The sequence below is a fragment of the Aspergillus flavus genome, chromosome 1 (assembly GCF_009017415.1).
Source record: "Aspergillus flavus chromosome 1, complete sequence".
In the NCBI taxonomy this organism is placed as follows: Eukaryota; Fungi; Ascomycota; class Eurotiomycetes; order Eurotiales; family Aspergillaceae; genus Aspergillus; species Aspergillus flavus.
This window is the reverse complement of record NC_092406.1, coordinates 4,875,554-4,896,389: the sequence shown is the minus strand read 5'-3', so window position 1 is coordinate 4,896,389 and position 20,836 is coordinate 4,875,554. Positions and strand designations below refer to the sequence as shown.

Sequence of the window (20,836 nt, the reverse complement as noted above, 5' to 3'; positions counted from 1 at the left end):
GTAGCTAGTAGTATATTTACCTACGAAGAACAATGCTATCACTTATTCATGTGGGTCACTTCTATCTCAAGTGCAGACTATAATTTAGTGGAATTCATTTAAACCGACTGATATAAAAGTAACCAGTGTGAAACCAGCTGACAACTGCTAGCTCCATAATGAGGTGCGTCCTTATAGTAATTTTAACATCGATTGAAAGTTAGAGGATATATTCTAGTCCTGATGGATGTTGTACAACTGGTCTGGCGTTCTTCTTGATGGGGTCCTGTGACAAAACCAACAGAAGATGCCATTTATTCCATACAACACTGGTAGGTATCTTATAATTTCTGGATTCCAATTGAGCGATTTGTTGAAAGGTATGTAAGGGGTAACGTCCATTCAAGGACCTTCGTGTTATAGTAATAATTATCTGGATTTACCCTATCGTTTTATTAGAAACCTTATCGATGTCAGGGACTACATAGGGTATTATATACTCCGTACATTTTAGCAAAGTAATAGCATCAGATGCCCGCTGCTTCCATGTAAGCCAACTTTAAAATTACTACAATGCAATATATACCAAAAGAATCAAACCGAGTTAGCCCTAGAGTTGCATGAGGTTGAGACGTGTGGATATTCCCTGCTAGCTATTAAGCAACAGTAATACTATGTTCATCCAAACGCATTTCAAACCACTAGAGAATACAGGAACAATCACATTTCTCAAGAAGCTACTGTTCTGATTCTTCTGGCTTATTGACACCCAGTTCTTTTGTCAAAGGCTCGTCATGAGCCCATAAAGGCCAATCTTTTCACAACCGCCCAAGCATTATTAAGACTGCGTGCGTACGCCTTGATCATAGCAACATACCGTCTTTCAATGCCGGTCTATATATTTAACAATCTGACTAAGCACGCTTGCTTCTTGTGTAAGACTAAAGATGCCTAGCACCAGAGGTACAATTAGTTGTCACGAGGACGATGGGATCATCCCGTTGTCCCATAAATTGTCAACAGAAAGCTCATACTGGAAGCAGTCAGAAGAAGGGTACCCAACTAATCAAATCCGGGAAGTTTCGAGATAGAACCTATGATATCCAGACACCTTCGTTGGTTTAAGAAGTGCGATGACTGTAGCCAATCCAATGCCACAAATCAAAAAACCAATCCAGAGAATCCAAGTCCAGGAAGCAGCCTCCGCAAAAGAACCACCTATTACTGGCCCTGTAACTGATTCAGTAGTCAATAATGCGTGATCAATCTATGTCCCTCGCTCGCATATGTACAAGATCGGTAACGACGATCTCGATTGGGCTAATGATACCTCCGCCGACAGAGCCCTGAGTACCTCGTCCTACAAATACTATAGCAAAGCTCCCGCATACAACAGCGATAATGTGGCAACATACTTGCGACCAAACGTTAGCGATCAAAGACCCAAATGTAAGCTAGGATGCCGTGTTGGCGAGCAGGAAGGATGCGCCGGTCCAGAAAACTTCAATCACTGAACCTTTAAGACATTGGGATAATATCTACAAGAATTGCGCAATACTCTAAGTGCTTGTAGAGGTAGAAGATTTGCAGGGAGTCAGGCGTGCATGCAAGGCAGTTGGCAATGAGGTGGCGAGCAATAAGGCCACGCTAGGAAATCGGGGAAGGATCCAGGTATTTATTCAATAGGATGGCTTGACGAACTTATGCACACCAAGAGATATTTATGTTATATGATAAGAAAATGAGTACCTAGTATGTAGTCTGATATTCATTCAGGCTTTGAATCATCATGGATGCGAATTCCCTATAATTTACTAGAAACCTCTTTTTACTTCTTGCTAGTACTTATGCCCCCTACCTTCTCTCTTTTCTTTTTACTTCTCTTGAAAGATAACTGTTGTAGTTCAAATGAGATAATGAGTACATCGTAGATTTACTTCTTGGGGAAAAAATCTTTTTTTCTCCTTTGCGTTACTATAACTAAGAATGATCAATATCTAGCCGTTGTTGGAGGGCATGATGTTACACTATTTTAATATCGCTAACACGGTCAATGTATAATTCGAGCAAGTTCCAATGACTAAAACCAGCAAGCCCCCTCTTTCTTTTAGATAGGCAGGAGTAACTCTAGTCACTGGTGAGGAGACGTAGGGTGTATGATGCTAAGGTTGTATCGAAAGCAAATATCTCCGCACCAGTGGGGAGGGCGGAGTGTATCTGTGTCCATTAGTATTCCGATCCTTACCCAAGAGACCTACCGACAACCACGATTGTATTATTCCTCTCTCCTCAATCAGTCCTCGAAATAGTTCAAAGGCTTCATTCTTCTGTAAGCCACCACACGGAATCTATAGCTCAATTTGAAGATGTATCCCAGTCCCCACTGGAAACTTCACTGACTCCTGACCTAGTGACTGTCAAGACAATTTAAAAAGGTAATGGTGACTTTAGGGCTTTGATGATCAGACAACACGAGTCCAACGTCCGCGGCAGCCACGTGACCCCCCTCGCAAAACCCCCTCATGGCAACCCCACAGTTTTTCTTCCCCGCTCGCAGGTTATCCATCAAAGGACAAATGCTCCAATTCCAAGGCAATTCGCTATGGAGGACGAGAGAACTTCCCCTGGGAAAGTGAGAAAGAAGTCCACTCCCGCCAACCGGAAGTCCCTGTCTTGCGAATATTGCAGCAGGTCTTTTGCGCGTCTGGAGCATCTCCAACGCCATCTCCGCACACGTTGAGTAACCCTGAAAGACGTCCCAAATTGGAATCTGCCTCTGCGATGTGCACTGTATTAATCGTTTACCTACAGACACGAAAGAAAAGCCTTTTTCATGTGACATATGCTCCAAATCTTTTGCAAGAAGGTGAACACATTTTGCTCTTCGAACACGACTAATCCACGCTAATCCGGGGCTTTACCTGTCTGTAGCGATCTGCTCGTACGACATGAGCGACTAGTTCATCCAGCGGAGGCAGCAGCCAATCGCGAACATCGAAACAATAGCAATCACGATGTCCCTCAGACCCCGTCATCCATAATACAACCGACCCACCAAGAGTCGCGCATGCTAGAGCTTGCAGATGCCATTCCAGTTCAAACACAACCAGTTCCGCAGCCCCCACCAGAGGTGCAGGTCCAAGCTCCTCCAATAGTCGAAACAACTCATTTCAACCCATCCTGGGGGTACGACCTAAACCTGCTCTCCCATGCTGCTAGTCATGTGGCTCTTGAGGGCCAGCAGGAAAGCCTCGAGTCGATGCGTAAGCCCTCGCAGAACGTAGGTCCCCCCCAGCCGTTGTCTCAGGTTCCGGAGAGAGCGATCACAGACAATTATGGCGTCGAACCTTCTTTCCTGGATCTCACAGACTTAGGCGACCCCGTCCAAGACTTTACCGTCTTCTTGGAAAGCGTTGGCCTTTCTTCTGATTGGGACTCTGGCGTATTCTCGTCGGTGGAAGAGCCTATGTTGACGGCAAATATTCCAATTGACTCAAAGCCACCTATTCGCGAAAGTGCGAGACTTGGGGCAGATATGATGAGTGATCCGCGTGGCCCAGCTGACGAGCCACCGTCTTTTTCTAATTTTGGATCCCGGCTACCGTCTCTACAGCCAGAGCCGCAAGACGTTGATGATCGTCTTGTGTTTGGTGACGAAGGCCCGCGTCCAGCTTGGGATATTTCGAATACAGATCGTCAAATCTTTCTTTCTAAACTCGAGGAATTTGCTTATATTCTCCCCAAGGGCTTTATCCCACCATCGAGACATGCTCTGTCGCGCTTCTTTGCTGGCTACATAAACGGACTAAACGAACACCTCCCATTCCTCCATGTACCGACACTGTCGGTCGCAAAATGCTCCCCTGAGCTCACCCTCGCTTTAGCAGCTGCAGGATCTCATTACCGGTTTGAAAACAATCGAGGAATCGAGCTTTTCCATGCCTCGAAAGCCATTCTTCTGCAGCGCCTCCAGAGAAGGGATAGCAAGCAAGTGCAATGTCCTTCATGGAATTTTGTCTCCCCGCCATCCGGTTTTCACGATTCAAGGGGCTCCACTACTCCTTCCAACAACGCCAATAGCCCGTTTCAGCAACATCATATCCCGCATCCAGTGGAGTCACCCTCGGGCTACGCCCCCCAAGATTCGGACGCTCACATGGAAGTAATCAGGACCTTCCTACTGCTCACAGTGTTTGCTTCTTGGGAAAGACATCCTGAACTATTGCGGGAAATTCTTTCTCTTCAGAGCACATTGGCTCGACTTGTCAGAGAACATGGACTTACTGAGCCAACCCCTAGTGCCGATCCCAACAACTGGGAAGAGTGGGTACGAAGAGAAGGTAACAGGCGCACAAAGTTCATTGTATACTGCTTCTTCAATTTACATTCTATCATGTACAACATTCCACCGTTGATTCTGAACGCAGAGCTGAAACTGAACATGCCATGCTCACACGACGTTTGGAAAGCCAACAACGCAACCCAGTGGCGGCGGGTCATGCGTTCACGACATGGGCCGGAAGTTTCATTTCAAGAAGCTTTCGCTAAGCTATTCGTCAAGCCCAATTTATCAAATTCATCGACACCCATATCACCGCTTGGGAATTACATTCTCATACATGCCCTTATTCAACAAATATTTTTTGCCCGCCAGCTTTGTTTGTCTGCACCAATGATGCAAGGCACCAGCCTAAGGCAGGAAGATTTGTCCACTTTGGACAATTCTTTAAGTGCTTGGAAAGCATTGTGGAAGCGCACGCCAGAATCTAGCATTGACCCTCAAAACCCAGCAGGCCCAATAGCATTCACGTCGACTGCCCTTCTTGGGCTCGCCTATATTAGGTTACACGTTGATTTAGGTCCCTGCCGCCGCCTCATTACCCAGGACCCGGTTCGGATCGCCAGGGCTCTAGGTGAATCTCCACCTGTAGCACGGAGCCCGCGCCTCATCATGGCTTTACTGCATTCTGCGCACGCACTTTCCATCCCGGTTCGCCTCGGAATAGACTTCGTAGCGCGGACCCATTCATTTTTTTGGAGTATTCAGCACTCCCTTTGTAGCCTGGAATGTGCATTTCTTCTAAGTCGGTGGTTACTATCCATACCGGTGACGCAGGCAGAACAAAGATTGTCAGAGCATGAGCGGAAGTTGCTCTTATGGATTAAGAGTATGATGGATGAGACTGACATGGCCGTTGATCCGCCAGGCGCACCTGATGTGGACTTTCTTGCTAATCCCTATAAGGCAAAGCAACTCAGCATTGCTATTGTTCGAGTATGGGCGAGGACATTCAAAGGGAATACAAGCTGGGCGATAGTGGACTTGGTCGGGTCGAGCTTGGAAGCTTATGCAGATCTTCTGGAAACACAGCTCTGATGATCTCCCTGGTTTTATACATGCGCTAGCCTCGTGGGAAGTTTGTGTTGGAATAAAGCACTTAGCAGGGCAGTGGTAGCTTATCCGCGACAGCACATACCATGGCAGCTGCAAAATGCATATTTCCATGCTCTATCTGCCCATTGGCTGATGATGTCTCTGAATGAATACGGCCAGCGCAATGCAGCTGGTCTTCGCCAGTCATACCTTCTCTCTTGTTGCTAGCCTGGTCAGCAATAGAGTAGTTGGTGCTGCCCGAGTCGGTAGTGGGATATGGCAGCTTGACTCTTGTGATACTCTGGATGATATGTGATGTTATTATATACCCCTCATCACTTACTCTTCACCTCCTAATCATGTATATAAATGTAAGCTCTCTCGTTAAGGAGGCTGAAAGTGTTGCGATATGATTATTACGCTTTGACACCTATGTTTCCTTTCGCTTCCCTTTCTCCTACTTTTGCCCCCCGTCGCCCTTGCGAAAGTGATGATTGCACGCTTTATGTTGTCCCTTGTTTGTTTTTGCCCGCCCTTAGAGGCTTGTCTCTATCAATAATGATATATCGCCTGCGGAAGGTCTTTCGATTTGAAATTCAATAGCCTTGTTATATATACTCATCAGCACGTATATTGTGACCATCAGTAATTTGTTACTTTGTTATTGAACCACTCTGATCAGTTGGATCGTCTAGCATGGCCCCTTGTAACGCTCGCTGGGACAAACCGCAAAGCAGACATAGACCTCTCGAGTTGGGCTATTTCCGATTCACCCATTTGTAGCTGAGGGGCTACGTCCTGTCCAGAAACCGGATTAGCATGAGATAGAGAGCTTTGTCGGTGTCTAAGCCGACCTTCCTGCGGGGAAGTTGGAGTTGCCGAGATTCGACGTCTATGCGAGTTCATTGGCCGTAGCATAGATGTCTGCTTATCTATACCATCGTTCACTATGTAGAAGTTGTAGGTCTGTGGCTCGGTTATGTCAGATACTGTGCACCGACCTGGTCTCCCCTGGGTAATTTACCTTGGGAAACATATGTTTATCAATCAAGTGCATCCTGCGTTTCTGCGGCGTCGAGCATTTCCGCTCACAATCTTCAATAAAACACCCGTACTATATTCGATCGAGCATTGTGAGCCACAGCTTTGGGCTGTAAAACAAATTGCTCAATATCATGGGAACATACAGTCTTTTCTCCCCGATCTTTTTTCGCGGCAATCAGAGGATCATGGTTCTCTTCGATATGTAGATTCAAGAACCGGTCCGTGGGGAAGTTCTTTCCACACGCTGTGCATCTATTAACATGCGTTTGTTTATAATGAACTTCATAGTCATCATATGAGGGGAACGAGAGCGTCTCCCGATGTGGTGGCAGCGAACAATGCATTACTTCTGTGCCAGAATTGGCGGTATCGGATAGATGTTTTTTGGGTCGTTCAACAGAAGTGATGGAAAATGCCGGTGACGAGGGCCTTGAACTGGTCTCTAGAGGTTCGCCAACAGAGGGTGATCTAGAGATGCTCCGGGAGCGCTTGGACATCCTGGCTGTCTATTGCTCTTATAGTTCACTCGTCGGGTTGGGTGGATGTTATGCAAGCGTCTCCTGCAAGGCTCATTGGGTACCTATGTATGATGTGTTCTCGATGACTCTGCGAAGGATCCCCGCCAAAGTTGGTATTGGAGCTATTATGTGTTTTTATTCTGGTTTATTTCAATCAAAGCTCGGGTGATTTCTTGAACCTCTATTTAAGAAGGAAGAGGATCTTGATACTATCATTGAAATCTCTCATCGAAACAGTGTGTAATGAATGAACCATTACGTCCTGTCCTGTCCTGTATTGTACTGTAATCGGTTCCTGGACGCACCAGCCACAGCCGGGCAAGCCAATCACCGCTCCACAAAGCCACATCTCATCCGATTCAACGCCCGTCTTTTTCGGTCGCCGTCCAGAAGTTCCCGTGATATTGGGATTTTCTTTACAACGAGCGGCTTGAACCCCTCGTTCTTCGTTCCTGCGCGTGGGAGCCTATCTTCGTTCTATTCCCATTTGACGACCCCATCTCGGTGCAGTCACTCTCGGCCTTGCTTCCGACCAGCGCCATTCCACCCGTTCTGTATATACTACTGATGGATCGTTCACTGCTCTCGTCGCCCGCAGACTTCCAGCCAGCCATAGCCATCTGACGGGCGAAGTCGACGGTGGAGTGACAACGGGCTTCGTTTCACCCATCCCGAGCATGGCGTCCGCGTTTCAGAATACGTGGCAGTCAGTATTCTCATATATTCTTCAGAAAAGAAATGAACCCGACTTTCTGAACCGCAATGTACAGGATTGCGCTCGACATCGAAGGAGAGCTTCTGAAGAGCCTTGCCGAGAAAGAGCCGACATTTGCTGAAATCTCGCATTACCTCTCTGAGTCAGTTTATCTCCATCTAGTTACTAGGTGATTTATCTCTCGTGTGCATTGTCCTGACACTCTCTCCGTTATCGCAGACTCCGCGCAGCTTGCCAGAATGCCATCCTCCAGGACTTTGATGCCGCTCGCTCCATCGACGTGGAAACTCGCCTTTGGGATGCACATCTCAAAATTAATAATCGGTTTCGTAAACTGCTCTCTCGCGTGAGTAACTCGGGCTTTGGGAATCTCTATCGATGAGACTCGTCTAACCTACCGCACACGCAACTTAGTTCCGCGAGCAAAACGACAAGAAGAAGAAACCAGTAGAGCGACGAAAGCTTGAGAAACATTATCTCGAATTCATCAAAACAAGTCAGCGGTTCTACAGAGGATACATCCAGCAATTGTCGTCGCATTTCGGGGGAATTCCGGAGCTTGAAAACGTTGCGCGGAAATTCAACTTTGACAGTGAGCAATGCCGTCCTACCCTTCGTAAACCCCCTTACTCAGTCAAACCCTTGTGTTAGATTTATCTGTGGAGGATTCCATGGTGCAACCGGTCGGGGACCTTCGAAAACGAATTCTGCAGTCATGTCATGCTACCCTTATCCGTCTCGGCGATCTCTCACGCTACCGCGAAACTGAACTGGTTGGCAAGGACCGAAATTGGGGTCCGGCCATAGGTTATTATGACCTTGCCACAGTAATATATCCAGCCTCTGGTGCCTCGCACAATCAATTGGCTGTCATTGCCCTCGCCGATGGAAACCACTTGCGGGCCACTTATCACCTCTATAGGGCACTAGCCGCCCAGGAACCTCACCCATCTGCTAAGGGCAATTTAGAAATTGAGTTCAGGAAAGTTAGGAATCTGTGGGCTAAAAGAGAACTGATTCGCCCCGAGGATGCCGGTATTCCTGGTAGAGCGTTGGCTCCCTGGTTTGTATATCTGCATGCTCAGTGTTACAGAGGCACGGATTTCCCCGAGCATGATGAGCTTGAAAATGAGGTATTGAATCAACTTGCTGTTGATTTGAAGGAGCGTTCCCTAGAGGGCACCCTACAAAAGTTCTGTCTAGTCAATATCTCTGCAGAAGATTTTTCTAGGACACGCGCCAATGGTAAGTCCCCAAGTATGATGATTGCAAGAGCCATTTTTGACATATACTTCAGAAGAGTCCGTGTCAAATGCAGGTCTCTTTTTCCGGCGTATTAATGTGAAAACGTTTTTTACATTACTTCAGATCCTTTTGGCTGAAGTGGAACGGTTCGCGGTCGAAGAATCAAATAATAGGGAAGGAAAGAATGGTCCTGATAAGATCACCGCTGTTGCACGACGTGTTTTGCCTGCTCTCCGAAACTACAGCTCTTGGCTACTTACAGTCAGCCATCTTCTAGTGGCTCATAAAGAGGAGAAAGACACCCCACTTTCTGTCCAAATAATTGAGTTCTGGAAAATCTACGCCAACACACTGACTCTTCTCGCATCCACATTCGATGTAGTCCTCCTTCCGGAGATAGACTACCTTTTGGAAGAAGATGAAGAGACTCTGTGTTTTGTGCCGCTAAATAAAGAGGCTACTTCACGTAGATATTTGGATACAAGTGGCCGCCAGAAGCCTCGGATGAACGATCTAGGAGTGGAAAGAAATCACCCAAACATGGAGATGCTTTACCGAATTCGCGAATTCGTGATTGATGGGTTGGATTTGGTTGTGAGCAATGTATGCAGCAATCTTCTCCCTCTGTCTATTAAATTCAGCTACTAATACGTGCTCTACCTTCAGAAAATCCCCATAGCTCTAGTCGATGATGGTGACAAAAAAACATTCATTTACAAGGAGGAAGGGCTTCCATCTCAGTTCTTTGCCAGCCCCTCGGGACATCACCATACCATTTCCTCGGCGAGTATTGAACGGGAAGACATCCAACAAACAACACAAGATCCAAGTTACGCTGCCGATTCTAAAAGTGTTTTTGGAGGCTCTCAGTCAGCGTCAATGTCAGCCAGTATGCACCGCATTGTTGAGGGTGTGGAGCGCTTGGTTGAATCAGACTGCTATGAAAACACCCCAGCGTTGCCGGAGCATCTCGTCTTCCCGCAAAACAACCAGCAACCCAACCCCAGCCATATCTTCAACCCTAGTACGGACTCAATATTTCGGGAAGAGAGCATTCCTGCTCGACAGACCCCCATCGCTCCACCTGGGCTTGGCCACTCCATGGCAAACGCTGCTGCTCTAGCCAGAGTCCCGTCGTCACAGTCATACGCGCCGCGACCCTCCCTCCCTGGTATCCCTAGTATATGGAATGTGGGCCTCTCACCAGAGGTTGGCGATGCAACTTCTCCCAGGACCCCACCAGGTCTTGGGCAACACCCGATTCAACATTCCGGTCATTTTATGCCAGGAAGCATCAGTAGCCCAAGCCATCACCTACCTCAGGACTCGGCTGTGAACGATCTAATGCTTCGTCAGAGTCTAATGCACCAATCCCAGCTGCAAAACCCCCTGAATGGATCCAGCTCTATATCCTCGTGGATACCCTCGTCAAACCCCACATCGCACCACCGTCTTTCTGGCTTGGGGTGGGACAGCAGAGGACCACTGGATGCTGCAAGCTCTCCACCACCCCTGAGTGCACCCAGCCAGACCATTCCAAGTGGCTTGGCCAATGCCTCGTGGGCAAATGATGCGTTCCTCGCTAACACGCTCTCCTCAGGCGCAGGTTACCCCAGCTCTGGGTCCGGTGGCAGTCGCAAGTCCGCTACCCAGTACGGTGCCATTGGTCAAACACCTCCCTGCGGACATGGAGGGTGACACCGATCTCTTGATGATCTGAGTTTGGGGAACAAGTCTCCGAGAGTCTTTTGAGACAAAAGCACACACGCAGGAAACGCGGGTGTAAGCTTTGGTTACTTGGCTCCGATTTGTGAGCGTCGGAAGCCCAGCGGCGAGATTATGCAGCATCTCCCTTCGCTCCCATCCGTTGGTCCAGTTCTTAGCATTAATAGCCTGCTTTTCGTAAGCAGGCTTATGCACTGTCACATTCCCCGCGTGGGCTCATTGGCCGTGCTGTCGTTAGGCCGCTGGTACCAAAGATACAGTCATGTTCACTGGAGAGGTATTGGTGAAATTCTGTATTAAATAAGCGTTCTACAACATATTGATGAAATCAAAAAGGAGACCATGTATTACAAGTTCATGCGTTCGTGGACTCGTCTTCAGGTCATAGGGGCGAAGGGTCGGGATAAGGATTACGAGCCAAATTATCAGTTTCCCAGATTTACTTGGATTATCTCTTTCTTTTTAACTATCGGAGAGCTGTATCAATGAGACTACTCATTTAGAAACTAAATTCCGAGAGCTGGGTGTCCAAGCTCGCAAGCTGAATAGGAGCATAGATCGTTGAAGATGGTAATAGATTTATTTATATGTATATCGAACCGGATATGCGGATCATTAATTCGTTGTTGAGAACGTCATCTCTGCAACTCCTGTCTATCACGTAAATCATCAGGCAATGGGAGCGCAACTCTCAGAAAGATGTTGATGGAAAGAAGTCTAAGACGTTAAGTCAAAGACAGGTGGGTATTAGAAGGTTGAATCCTAAAGAAGAAGAAAAAAACAGTTCTTTCCTTGTCACCGCATGCTATCCTTGCAGCGCTGTTTAGGTGATATAGATAGAAAAGTGGAAAGTTTACGACCGGTTGGTGGGAGTGTAAGCCTTCTTAGGGAAGGGGAAACTAAATCATTATGTCAGCCAACCATTCTCTGACAGAGAAGACGTGCAATCCGCCATTTGTACTAGCCAGTAAATAACCACGGCTAATTTTGGTGAAAAGCGCCGGCTCGCAAAGGACGAAAAAGGGAGCTACTTACGAAGGCCCCAACTCTTGGATGCTAAGGCTGGCGAGCCACTGGCCCATGTCCATGCTCTCTTCAAGAGACTTGCCTTGCACAACACCAGCACAGAAACCACCAGCGAAGGCATCACTGTAAGGCACGTCAGTCATATTTATATTTTGACTGGGAAACGATTCACTTACCCGGCACCGTTGGTGTCGTTGATGCTGTCCTTAGGGATCTCAACAACGCTGAACTCCTTAACCTCAACTTCGCCGTTGGGCTTAACGGTAGCAGCTACAGTAGGGAGAGTACCCTGAGTCACAATGGCAACTCTTGGGCGGCTGTTGTTCTTCTTGGGCAGCTGAGCCAATTTCTTGGCGATCTCAACGACATCATCCGTATCCCATTGGTGGCTCTTGGAGTAAGCACGAGCCTCAGTCTCATTACAGAAGGTGTAGTCAGTGTAGGGCAGCACACTGTCCAACTGGTCCTTGAAGAACTCAGGGATGAAAGGGGCCGAAAGAGAGAGCATGAAGATCTGCAAGAGTGCACATTTAGTACTAATCCATTGAAAAGGAGCATTTGAATAGGTTGCATTCAGTAAGTCGTCACATATACATACCTTGTTCTTTGCAGCAGCCTCTTCACCAAGAGCCTGGATAGCGGGCACACACACGGTAAGGTGGTAGCCACCGACATAGTACACCTGAGCCTTCTCAACAAGAGACCAGATCTGAGGCTGCTTAAGGTGCTCCAACTTGTACTCGTTAGCCGCAGCAAGGTGGGTGCACATGCTACGGTTGTGGCCAGTGATGATCACGCCGCACTTGCCGGTAGGCTGGGCATCGTCCACACGGTACTCGGTGTGCACACCAGCCTTGGTGCAGGTGTCCTTCAGGATATCGGCGTACTTGTCACGGCCGACACATCCAATGTAGAGAACGGAGTTGTCCGGGAGAATGTACTAAGGGGCGGCATTATAGTTAACATACGGGTTATCGAGAAGAAAAAAAGAAAAAAAGAATTCAAGCATAATTCAGGCCATACCTGAGCGCCACGGGCAGTGTTCTGGGCGGCACCACCGGCAATCAACTTAGCATCATCGTTCTGCAGAAGCTCCTCGTAGAGCCCCATATGCTTGTCCTCAGCGAGGATAGCATCGTTGTCCTTCAGACCATACTTCTGAAGAAGAGCAGCATCACTATAGTACTGTGTCAGTACATGTACTATATTCAAAAGTATTTTCACTGGCCAAGGTCTGCAACATACCCAACAACTTGGATGTCTGTATATTACAACCGGAAAAGGACTTGCATTAGCATTGCCCCCAAATCACAAACTTTACGGTCTCTATCAAGCCAGGCAGGATAATAGTCCTCACGTACCGAGGAGAGGGTTCTCCAAGCAAAGAAAAGGGTATCCTTGAGTGGCAGCCATTGTCGTTTATTTCAACTAGAGAAAGTGCCTGTAAAGAAAGGACGAGCGAGAAGGGACGTGTGGAGAGGAAGGGAAATTGTCAAGAAAAGAAAATCTCTGAGAGGAGGAAGAAGAGGAGAAGGTGAGGGTGAGAATGCAAGAAAAGGTGGGGGAGGGATGATGGTCCGGAGGGGCAGCAACAGAAAGAAGATCCGGATCATATGCCGTACCGTACTGTACGGAGCGTATTGCATCGCATCAGGGGAGTCGCCGTCTACAACTCTCCATACTACAACCACCTCTTTTTCTGCTATCGCATAACTTACAGTATTCGCCTTCCACAATGACTGATCCAGCCTTAGGAATTGCCGAGACCATTCAGACGGCCTCCATCAATCCGGAACCATCCCCAAGTCATGACATCAATCCTCCGACCGCATCTTCGGAGAAGCAGCCTGTCGCTGAAGATGCGCCATCCGAGGCTGGCAGCATCTCATCCGACATCGTGGACCCCCATCGAATGATCAGACCCGCTCCAAGACGGCATCATCTTCCTCCAATGCCTGATTTGCGCTTCGAACAAAGTTATCTGGCCAGCATACGGGGTGCTGAGACTTGGGGTCGTGTTGCATGGATCACCGTTCGAGATCAGGTATGTGATGTGGCTCCCGCTAGACCTACTATCGGGAAAAAGAAGAAAAGAAAAGAGGGTCTCAAGGAACACTCAAGGCTCACGCACCTATGTTCTTTTTTTAGGTTCTTCTCCCTCTAGTCCAAGGTACCCTCTGGACCCTTGCTCTCTCCGGTTGGCGATTCTGGAACCGCAACGCGTCTCTCAGCGGCCAAACATTGGGCAGCAGAATTCGACGATGGTGGTACGAAGTAAATAATTGGAAGCTCCCTCCCCTCCCCTCAACGAAGGACCGTAAACTTGCTGCACAGGCGGAAGACGTGAGTGACTCCCTACCCTGTTCATGTTATCTGATAGTGTAACTGTTCAGCTCGAGTAACGTAGCTATTATGATTGAGGCTGACAATCTCGGAGTTTTTACAGTTCTATAAGACTCAGTTCTCAAATGCCGGTGCCGATTAGTTGATTTGAATAAACTGCGATTTCCCCCGTATTTTGGTTGCATTTTGGGAGTTCCGGTTACGGCGTTACGAATTTAGACCACTTCGATGGTCTTTCTGTACCTCATGTTTCTTGAGGCCACGGGTGCACATTTATGCGCAGTTGGTTAAACTCTTGTAGACATTTCAATGGAGCTCTTCTCTTAAAAAAGATGTTATCGTAGGACTTTCATATAAAGGCCAGCCTGCTATCCAAGAGTCGTGAAAACATATAACCACGACATACTTGCAGGCTAACACGAACCTTTCCTCTGATACTAACCAGACAAATTATCACCACATAAACGCCTCAGGAGACCCCATTGTCTTTCCCGCGTGTACAGCAGAACCCGGATGAAAAGACACGCTCCAGCATGAAATCTATCGATATAGCCACTCATTCAATGACCGGGGGTACGTGACTTAAATGCTTTGAACACCCTCGTTTGAACCAAGAGCAGGCGCCGGGTGATAGGAATGCGACCCGGTGCTCATAGCGACACGGACGGCTTCAGCACCTCCCTCAGACTGGCTGTTTGTCTCATTTTGGAGCTCAATCTTTTGCCCCAGAGGTCCATCCTCTCCAGCCGTAGAAACGGTTGGCTTCGCTGCGTCTGAGGATGGTATAAATTCCGGAGGCGCAGGTTCAGTCGCTATTTCCGGTTTGCTCCCCACGTTCCCCTCTGATAACATGTCACTAGGACCATTAGGGCTACTCGGTACCTTCCCCTTACCGTATCTGAGCTGCACTACCAGGCTTGGGTTTTCTCCGTTCACTATCGATTCGTCACCACTCAACTCTTCTTCGTCGTCGCCTTCGAAATCGTTATCTTCTTCCTCCTCTCCACCCTGCCACTCCTTTCCGCTAGAGTGTCCCTCATCATATTCATCCATTTCATCATCCACGTTGTTGCCAGTATATCCATTTGCTCGTGTAGACCGTGTCCTCTGAGGCCGCCCAGATTCTTCTGCGCCAGCTAGCTCATCACGCTGACCACTGAGCAAGCTTTCCCCATACATTCCTCCTGCGCGCGAACGTATCTGTCTTCCACTAGCGGTAAACCTGGGACCCACGGGTTCTGCGGGTGAAGAAATGCCTGAGTTGTTGCGTGTGGATCGTCGGGTGGAAGGCAAACCATCGGAGAAGATATCCTCATCGTCGGAGTATGTGTACTTCAATTTTTTCCCACGCGTACGGCCTTCATAAAGGGAAAATCCAGGCTCAGGCCTAGAAAATTGTGCTTTGCGCGCAATGCGGTAGTCTCTGCGTTTACGTTTCTTACAACTAATTAGCAAGGGTAAGACGACAGCGGAGGATCATAACTTACCTCTTCGGAGCCCTCGAAGCGAGGAACTGAATTCTTGATCTTCTCACTGAGCTTCTTCGAATGCATGCTCTTCTCCTCGTCGAGTTTATCTGCAACGGCCTTCAACTCGGGGATTGTTCCTGCCACACTCCACCAAGTGACATTCTTGAGCGCTGGGTTGCTCTCACGGTACAACCTAAAGTGTGTGTCATCTAAGCCTTCGATAAGCCAATATCGACGCTTCAAGCCGTCGCGACCCCATGGTTGAACGGAAAGTGGTTGGTTCAGGTCGTCCTCATGCCGTGCTTGCTTGTACGACTCTTTGATCTTTGCTTGAACCGCTTCGGAGGAGGAAAGGGACCAGAGGATTAGCGATTTCAGCAATTGTAACTAAAGCGTGTTAGCTATCCACTGTATTTCATGTAATTTGTAGTTACAGAACGTACTCGTTCTTCTGGGGCCATTCCTGTGAAAGTGCGACCCCCATGAAGAGGGTTCTTTCCCTGCCAAGCCTTAGGCCACTGGGATGCATGGGTTTGGATCGCTTCTTCCAGAGGGCGTGTGTAATGAAGTCGACTGCACATTTATGATAGCTAGTCAGCCTTTTACCATAATTCTTGAACATCCTAGTTGTAGATAAATAGGAGCTCGCATGCGCCCTTCGTAGTGTAGTGGGAACTGCGTCATAGGTGGTATCCATACTCCACGTCCTTCTTCCTGTTTAACACGAGACCAAGCAATGCACACAGCAACCTCTCAATATGCTCCCCGGGGGGCGATTCTGCAACACCTTTCTCAATGTCTTGTGGTCCGTAATGAGGTGCTGATCGGGGGAAGACATCGTGGAAACGCGCGCGGAACATTACAACGAACTTTTGGTTGCGACGAGTCAGCAAGTATGTTCACCAGTTCATAGACGCGTCAAATAAACGTGTAGAGTCTTATAAAATCATCAATTGATGGATAACTCACTGCAATGTCCGGATTATCTGCTAAAACATATTCATGTGGTGGTGAAGGTGCCCGTTTCGGCGGCGGAGTCTCTGATTCCTTCTTGAAGTACTTGGTGATGCCCACGGGCTCATCAACTGCCATGGGAACAGACTCATCATCCGATGGTGGCGCTGATGATAGCGACGAGAGATCTGAGTCAGAAAGTGACATGTTAGACATCTTTGCTGAAGATGGAAGTGGTTGTGTTGAAATGGAACGGAGGTGGGCGAGTGCGCGCCGCAAGAAGTTCTACTGCACTACTGCTGCCGATTAATGGAGCGCGGCTTTTACGCGCCTGGCCTGTTCTGGCGTCATCGATGGCCGCTATGCTCGCAACCCGAACACATCAATGTATTCTCTAACATTCAATTTTATTCTGGCCTACATCTAGAGTACTGAACAGGGGATTGAGCATTGATGACCTCATAATGCGAACCTGAGACGCCGTATGAGCCAGCGTAGGGTCATTTCGCAAAAAAAAAAACTATGGAGGACCAAATGACAAATCAGTTTCTGAAAGACCGCTAAAAAGGAGCGATCTCATTCAGAACTTGTTATCTAACGTTAGTTTACAGAAGACTGAACAATGAACACGACGCCAGTTCCTTACTGTGGCCGGGATATGCCGAGGAAGAATCAAAGCGATCACCATGAGTGACACATCAGATGCATCGATCCACTCGTTCAAGGGCTTTTCTTCCTCTGCAGCGGATGCTAGTGGAGGATTAATCCAACTAACCACTGTTGCAGTGTTTCAGGCATCATCAGGCAAGTTTCCACGTCGTAGTAGCTGTGACCCCAGACTGCGTGGTGTTTCACATTCGGGAATACAGTGGTATTCTTTTCCGAACTTCTTAAAGGCCGTTGAGGGCATGTTGCTTTTGTCAAAACCATCTCGATTTGGTCATCATTCAGTCAGGCATGGAACAATGAAGGTCGAAGGCCATCAATGCATCCAACAGCAATACTACCCAACAACGTCGATCGATGACAGGGATCCTGAACCATCATGGATAAAACCATTCATCAGAAGACTGTTTCACTGCGAGATACTCGTAGAGGTATGTGATTGGCGGAGGTCGTGGGTTGCAACACGCCTAGTAGTCATCGAGTGCAGCTGACAGAGTAGTCAAACAAGATCGGATGAAGAAATTGGCGATCTAGCCTTTGACTGGATAAAAGACTGTGTACCAGCTGCGCTTATCAAACAAGTCAACCACCTAGGTGGTCGCATGAACTGTTACTCCGTCAGGGTACTCGGTTGTTCTCGAAGTCCATGGTTGATGTGACGGTTAGCCGCGCCGCCAAACTCACAGCCGCGCGAGAGAGGCGCACGGCGACGCTAGTCCCAGCTCGGCTAGATTAGCGACCGCGCCCTAAAGCCCACACAGCCCTTCCGCCGACGAATTCTCACCACCAACCCGACAAGCCCATCTTCGATTTGAGGTACGAGCACTTGATAAACTCCCACCACCGGGTCGCAGGGGTCTTTCTTCTTGTATACTAACCTCCAGGTCTCTATCTAGAAAGTCGCCATGGGTCGCGTGATCCGCAACCAGAGGAAGGGTCGTGGATCCATTTTCAGTGAGTGCGACCGCAGAGTTCTGAGCGAATTCCCCAAGATCAAAATTGCTGATAACAACTTCGCCTCCAGCGGCCAACACCCGTCTCAACAAGGCCCCTGCTCAGTTCCGTACCCTTGACTACGCTGAGCGCCATGGATACACCCGGGGTGTTGTGAAGGAGATCATCCACGACCCCGGCCGTGGTGCTCCTCTCGCTAAGGTCCAGTTCCGTCACCCTTACAAGTTCAAGCACGTTACCGAGACCTTCATCGCCAACGAGGGAATGTACACTGGCCAGTTCATCTACGCCGGAAAGAACGCCGCCCTGACCGTCGGCAACGTCCTCCCTCTTTCCTCCGTTCCTGAGGGTACCGTCGTCACCAACGTCGAGGAGAAGGCTGGTGACCGTGGTGCTCTTGGTCGTACCTCTGGTAACTACGTTACCGTCATTGGCCACAACCCCGAGGATGGCAAGACCAGAATCAAGCTTCCTAGCGGTGCCAAGAAGGTTGTGAAGAGCACCTCCCGTGGTATGGTCGGTATCGTTGCTGGTGGTGGTCGTACCGACAAGCCTTTGCTCAGTATGTCTTTGATCCCGTCGATTGGCTTAGTCTTTGAAGTACAGGGGGTAAATGGGAATTGAATGCTAACATAATCTTACAGAGGCTTCTCGTGCCAAGCACAAGTTCGCTGTTAAGCGCAACTCTTGGCCCAAGACTCGTGGTGTTGCCATGAACCCCGTTGATCACGTAAGGAATCCTTGTCTTCTCATTTTGAAGGAATTAATCTCTGACCTACTTGTTATAGCCTCACGGTGGTGGTAACCACCAGCACATTGGTAAGGCTTCTACCATCTCCCGCTACGCCGCCCAGGGTCAAAAAGCCGGTCTTATCGCTGCCCGGAGAACCGGTCTGCTCCGTGGTACCCAGAAGACCAAGGACTAAGGGTATTATGGTGTGGAGTTTTTTTGTTTGTGACGGGTTCAAAATGCTCTTTTGCTATGAGGCACATGTACTTAGGCGACTGCGGATAACCTACCACGCGTCCTTAGCGGAATAAGGTTGTGGCCAACAATTTCATTGATGATTAAACCAAAAAAGAGGGGGCCAGACATCGAGTCTCTGTGTGCATCTCATAGCATTTGCCAAAAAACGGATTATGAATACTCGTTAATACCGAAAAAATGAAGAATATTTCCTTGTTTGTTCATGGCAGAATGATTTCTTTATACCTTGTCCCCTTGTACGTTTCATGTACCCCCAACCTGGTGCTCCACGTTGTAAGAATTCGTCATCCGTTTATCAGAGAGCACTATGATCCACTTGTAGCCCGTCGTCTATGGTTGTCTATGTTGTTCCGTGAACAGTGTGTTCAAAATACAATTAGGTGCATTCATAGTGTGGTCTTGGCACTGCTATTACGGTCCAGTACTTGTATGGGGCAATGATAAAGCTTGGAAGTCGTGAGGCCATTGCATTCGTAGTGGTATTGAAATTTATATTGGCTTTTAGCACTTGCGTAACAAACGAGTTCTTCGATAGTATAACCGATTCCTTAACACATGTATATATATCTATATCTATGGGTATATATGGCTTGACCAATCCTTGTTATCTCGTTGCCAAATATTCCCCTTGACATAAAAGCCGACATCAAAATTAGTGCTACCCCTCTCCTCCACACCCCGAAGAAAACTAATATAGCAAGTCCTCGTATAACCGGAAGTTAGTCGACAAAGCGCCCCGAGGCGTCAAGTATACACAGTATGGCGGATGTCATGTACGCCCGGAGCTCTGTAGGGGTAAAAAGACTGATCTTGAACTGACCAATCAGCGGTGCCAGACACCACTGAGGAAAACGTCCATAAGCTAAGCGTATACCCCAGAGACAGACTTTCTTCGAACATTGTTCTCTGTGGATTATTTCATCCTCCCATAAAGCTAGACAAGGGCCTATAACATATTATACGTGATGGATCAGGAGAATCTGCCCCTGAAACTACCTCGCCTACCTCGTTGTGCCTCGCCGACCCTGTCCGCTACTGCCCGCTGGCAGGCAGTGGTCCACCGAGATGCAACAGCCGTATCATTTGTGTACGCTGTATTAACGACCAAAATATATTGCCGACCATCATGTCCAGCTCGTCTCGCCCGGAGAGCAAATGTCCAATTTTACGACACGCCCTCGCAGGCCGAAAAAGCAGGTTTCAGACCCTGTAAGCGCTGCAAACCCCAAACCCTGTTAGCGGTTAATCCCCAGGCCCAAATGATTCAGAGGGCATGTAAAACCATCCAGGCAGAGATAGCAACTGGGTCCAAACCAACATTGCGGGAACTTGCCAATCAGGCATGCCTCACGCCAAGTCACTTCCATCGGGTGTTCAAAAAGCTCGTAGGCGTCACGCCCGGGCAATACGCGGTTACCATTCTCAAGGGTGACCCTAGGGGTCCCCTGGATGACTGCAGCCGAAATTTGAACATTACGGAATTGAAACCATGGGGTACGGGCTCCAATAACCATGAGCCCTTCCTGTCTAGCGGCTTGGAGGGTGCTCATAGATTCAATTCTGGAGATACTATGCACTGGAATGATTTTGACACTTTGATAGCCGCGGAGGCTGAGATTGAGTCTGAGTTCGATGCCCAGTTTATGGAGGACTTCATCTTGTTACCCATGGAAGATGCCGCTGGTGTCGCTGAGCACCATGGCAAAGATATAGGGGATGTCCTGGTGCAACACAAACAAACAAGTCGCCTGGACGGGGCCATTCACCCTGCAGGCGTGGAGACTGTCATGCCATGCTGAACTAGCGGCTTGCTTCTTGATAGCTAGGGTTTATCAT

The 20,836-nt window shown here is 48.3% G+C and overlaps 8 protein-coding genes across 8 annotated transcripts; 5 read left to right on the top strand and 3 right to left on the bottom strand.

Annotated features, from left to right (window-relative positions):
- Positions 1 to 2,581: 2,581 nt before the first annotated feature.
- Positions 2,582 to 5,356, top strand: F9C07_2200084 (C2H2 transcription factor; the record flags this gene model as incomplete). The annotated part of the gene is made up of 3 exons (XM_071509472.1): positions 2,582 to 2,714; positions 2,791 to 2,845; positions 2,911 to 5,356. The coding sequence occupies 3 exons, from the start codon at positions 2,582 to 2,584 to the stop codon at positions 5,354 to 5,356; spliced, it is 2,634 nt and encodes an 877-aa protein (XP_071365994.1).
- Positions 5,357 to 5,417: 61 nt separating this feature from the next.
- On the bottom strand, positions 5,418 to 6,894 carry F9C07_10878 (uncharacterized protein; the record flags this gene model as incomplete). Its single annotated transcript, XM_041287982.2, has 4 exons — positions 5,418 to 5,654; positions 5,774 to 5,854; positions 6,378 to 6,467; positions 6,541 to 6,894. The coding sequence occupies 4 exons, from the start codon at positions 6,892 to 6,894 to the stop codon at positions 5,418 to 5,420; spliced, it is 762 nt and encodes a 253-aa protein (XP_041140273.2).
- Positions 6,895 to 7,677: 783 nt separating this feature from the next.
- On the top strand, positions 7,678 to 10,573 carry F9C07_2228530 (uncharacterized protein; the record flags this gene model as incomplete). The annotated part of the gene is made up of 6 exons (XM_041287970.2): positions 7,678 to 7,772; positions 7,850 to 7,976; positions 8,045 to 8,222; positions 8,282 to 8,875; positions 8,928 to 9,478; positions 9,542 to 10,573. 6 exons carry the CDS (start codon positions 7,678 to 7,680, stop codon positions 10,571 to 10,573), a joined length of 2,577 nt encoding a protein of 858 aa, XP_041140274.2.
- A 586-nt stretch (positions 10,574 to 11,159) lies between these two features.
- Positions 11,160 to 13,138, bottom strand: F9C07_10876 (putative pfkB family carbohydrate kinase). The gene is made up of 7 exons (XM_041287983.2): positions 12,988 to 13,138; positions 12,872 to 12,887; positions 12,650 to 12,803; positions 12,225 to 12,566; positions 11,803 to 12,140; positions 11,636 to 11,749; positions 11,160 to 11,499 (listed from the first exon to the last, which is right to left on the bottom strand). The coding sequence occupies exons 1-7, from the start codon at positions 13,037 to 13,039 to the stop codon at positions 11,454 to 11,456; spliced, it is 1,062 nt and encodes a 353-aa protein (XP_041140275.1). The 5' UTR covers positions 13,040 to 13,138; the 3' UTR covers positions 11,160 to 11,453.
- Positions 13,139 to 13,361: 223 nt separating this feature from the next.
- Positions 13,362 to 14,111, top strand: F9C07_2228528 (uncharacterized protein; the record flags this gene model as incomplete). Its single annotated transcript, XM_071509829.1, has 3 exons — positions 13,362 to 13,670; positions 13,775 to 13,969; positions 14,073 to 14,111. 3 exons carry the CDS (start codon positions 13,362 to 13,364, stop codon positions 14,109 to 14,111), a joined length of 543 nt encoding a protein of 180 aa, XP_071365993.1.
- A 190-nt stretch (positions 14,112 to 14,301) lies between these two features.
- On the bottom strand, positions 14,302 to 17,833 carry F9C07_2279937 (uncharacterized protein). Its single transcript, XM_041287984.2, has 5 exons — positions 16,408 to 17,833; positions 16,138 to 16,307; positions 15,882 to 16,011; positions 15,457 to 15,825; positions 14,302 to 15,406 (listed from the first exon to the last, which is right to left on the bottom strand). Exons 1-5 carry the CDS (start codon positions 16,606 to 16,608, stop codon positions 14,552 to 14,554), a joined length of 1,725 nt encoding a protein of 574 aa, XP_041140277.1. The 5' UTR covers positions 16,609 to 17,833; the 3' UTR covers positions 14,302 to 14,551.
- A 130-nt stretch (positions 17,834 to 17,963) lies between these two features.
- Positions 17,964 to 18,938, top strand: F9C07_10873 (60S ribosomal protein uL2; the record flags this gene model as incomplete). The annotated part of the gene is made up of 4 exons (XM_041287972.1): positions 17,964 to 18,012; positions 18,083 to 18,574; positions 18,657 to 18,742; positions 18,801 to 18,938. 4 exons carry the CDS (start codon positions 17,964 to 17,966, stop codon positions 18,936 to 18,938), a joined length of 765 nt encoding a protein of 254 aa, XP_041140278.1.
- Positions 18,939 to 19,965: 1,027 nt separating this feature from the next.
- Positions 19,966 to 20,799, top strand: F9C07_10872 (putative DNA repair and transcription factor Ada; the record flags this gene model as incomplete). Its single annotated transcript, XM_041283910.1, has 1 exon — positions 19,966 to 20,799. The coding sequence occupies one exon, from the start codon at positions 19,966 to 19,968 to the stop codon at positions 20,797 to 20,799; it is 834 nt and encodes a 277-aa protein (XP_041140279.1).
- Positions 20,800 to 20,836: the final 37 nt, after the last annotated feature.

Excerpts from the sequence above, each read along its gene's own strand:
- F9C07_10876 (XM_041287983.2), bottom strand. The coding sequence starts at position 13,039 with ATGGCTGCCACTCAAGGATACCCTTTTCTTTGCTTGGAGAACCCTCTC. Across the intron at positions 12,567-12,649 it reads ACACTGCCCGTGGCGCTCAG|TACATTCTCCCGGACAACTC; the intron begins GTATGGCCTGAA and ends GCCGCCCCTTAG. Across the intron at positions 12,141-12,224 it reads AGGCTGCTGCAAAGAACAAG|ATCTTCATGCTCTCTCTTTC; the intron begins GTATGTATATGT and ends GCACTCTTGCAG.
- F9C07_2279937 (XM_041287984.2), bottom strand. The coding sequence starts at position 16,608 with ATGTCTAACATGTCACTTTCTGACTCAGATCTCTCGTCGCTATCATCA. Across the intron at positions 16,012-16,137 it reads AACAGGAAGAAGGACGTGGA|TCGACTTCATTACACACGCC; the intron begins GTATGGATACCA and ends ATAAATGTGCAG. Across the intron at positions 15,826-15,881 it reads GAATGGCCCCAGAAGAACGA|TTACAATTGCTGAAATCGCT; the intron begins GTACGTTCTGTA and ends AACACGCTTTAG.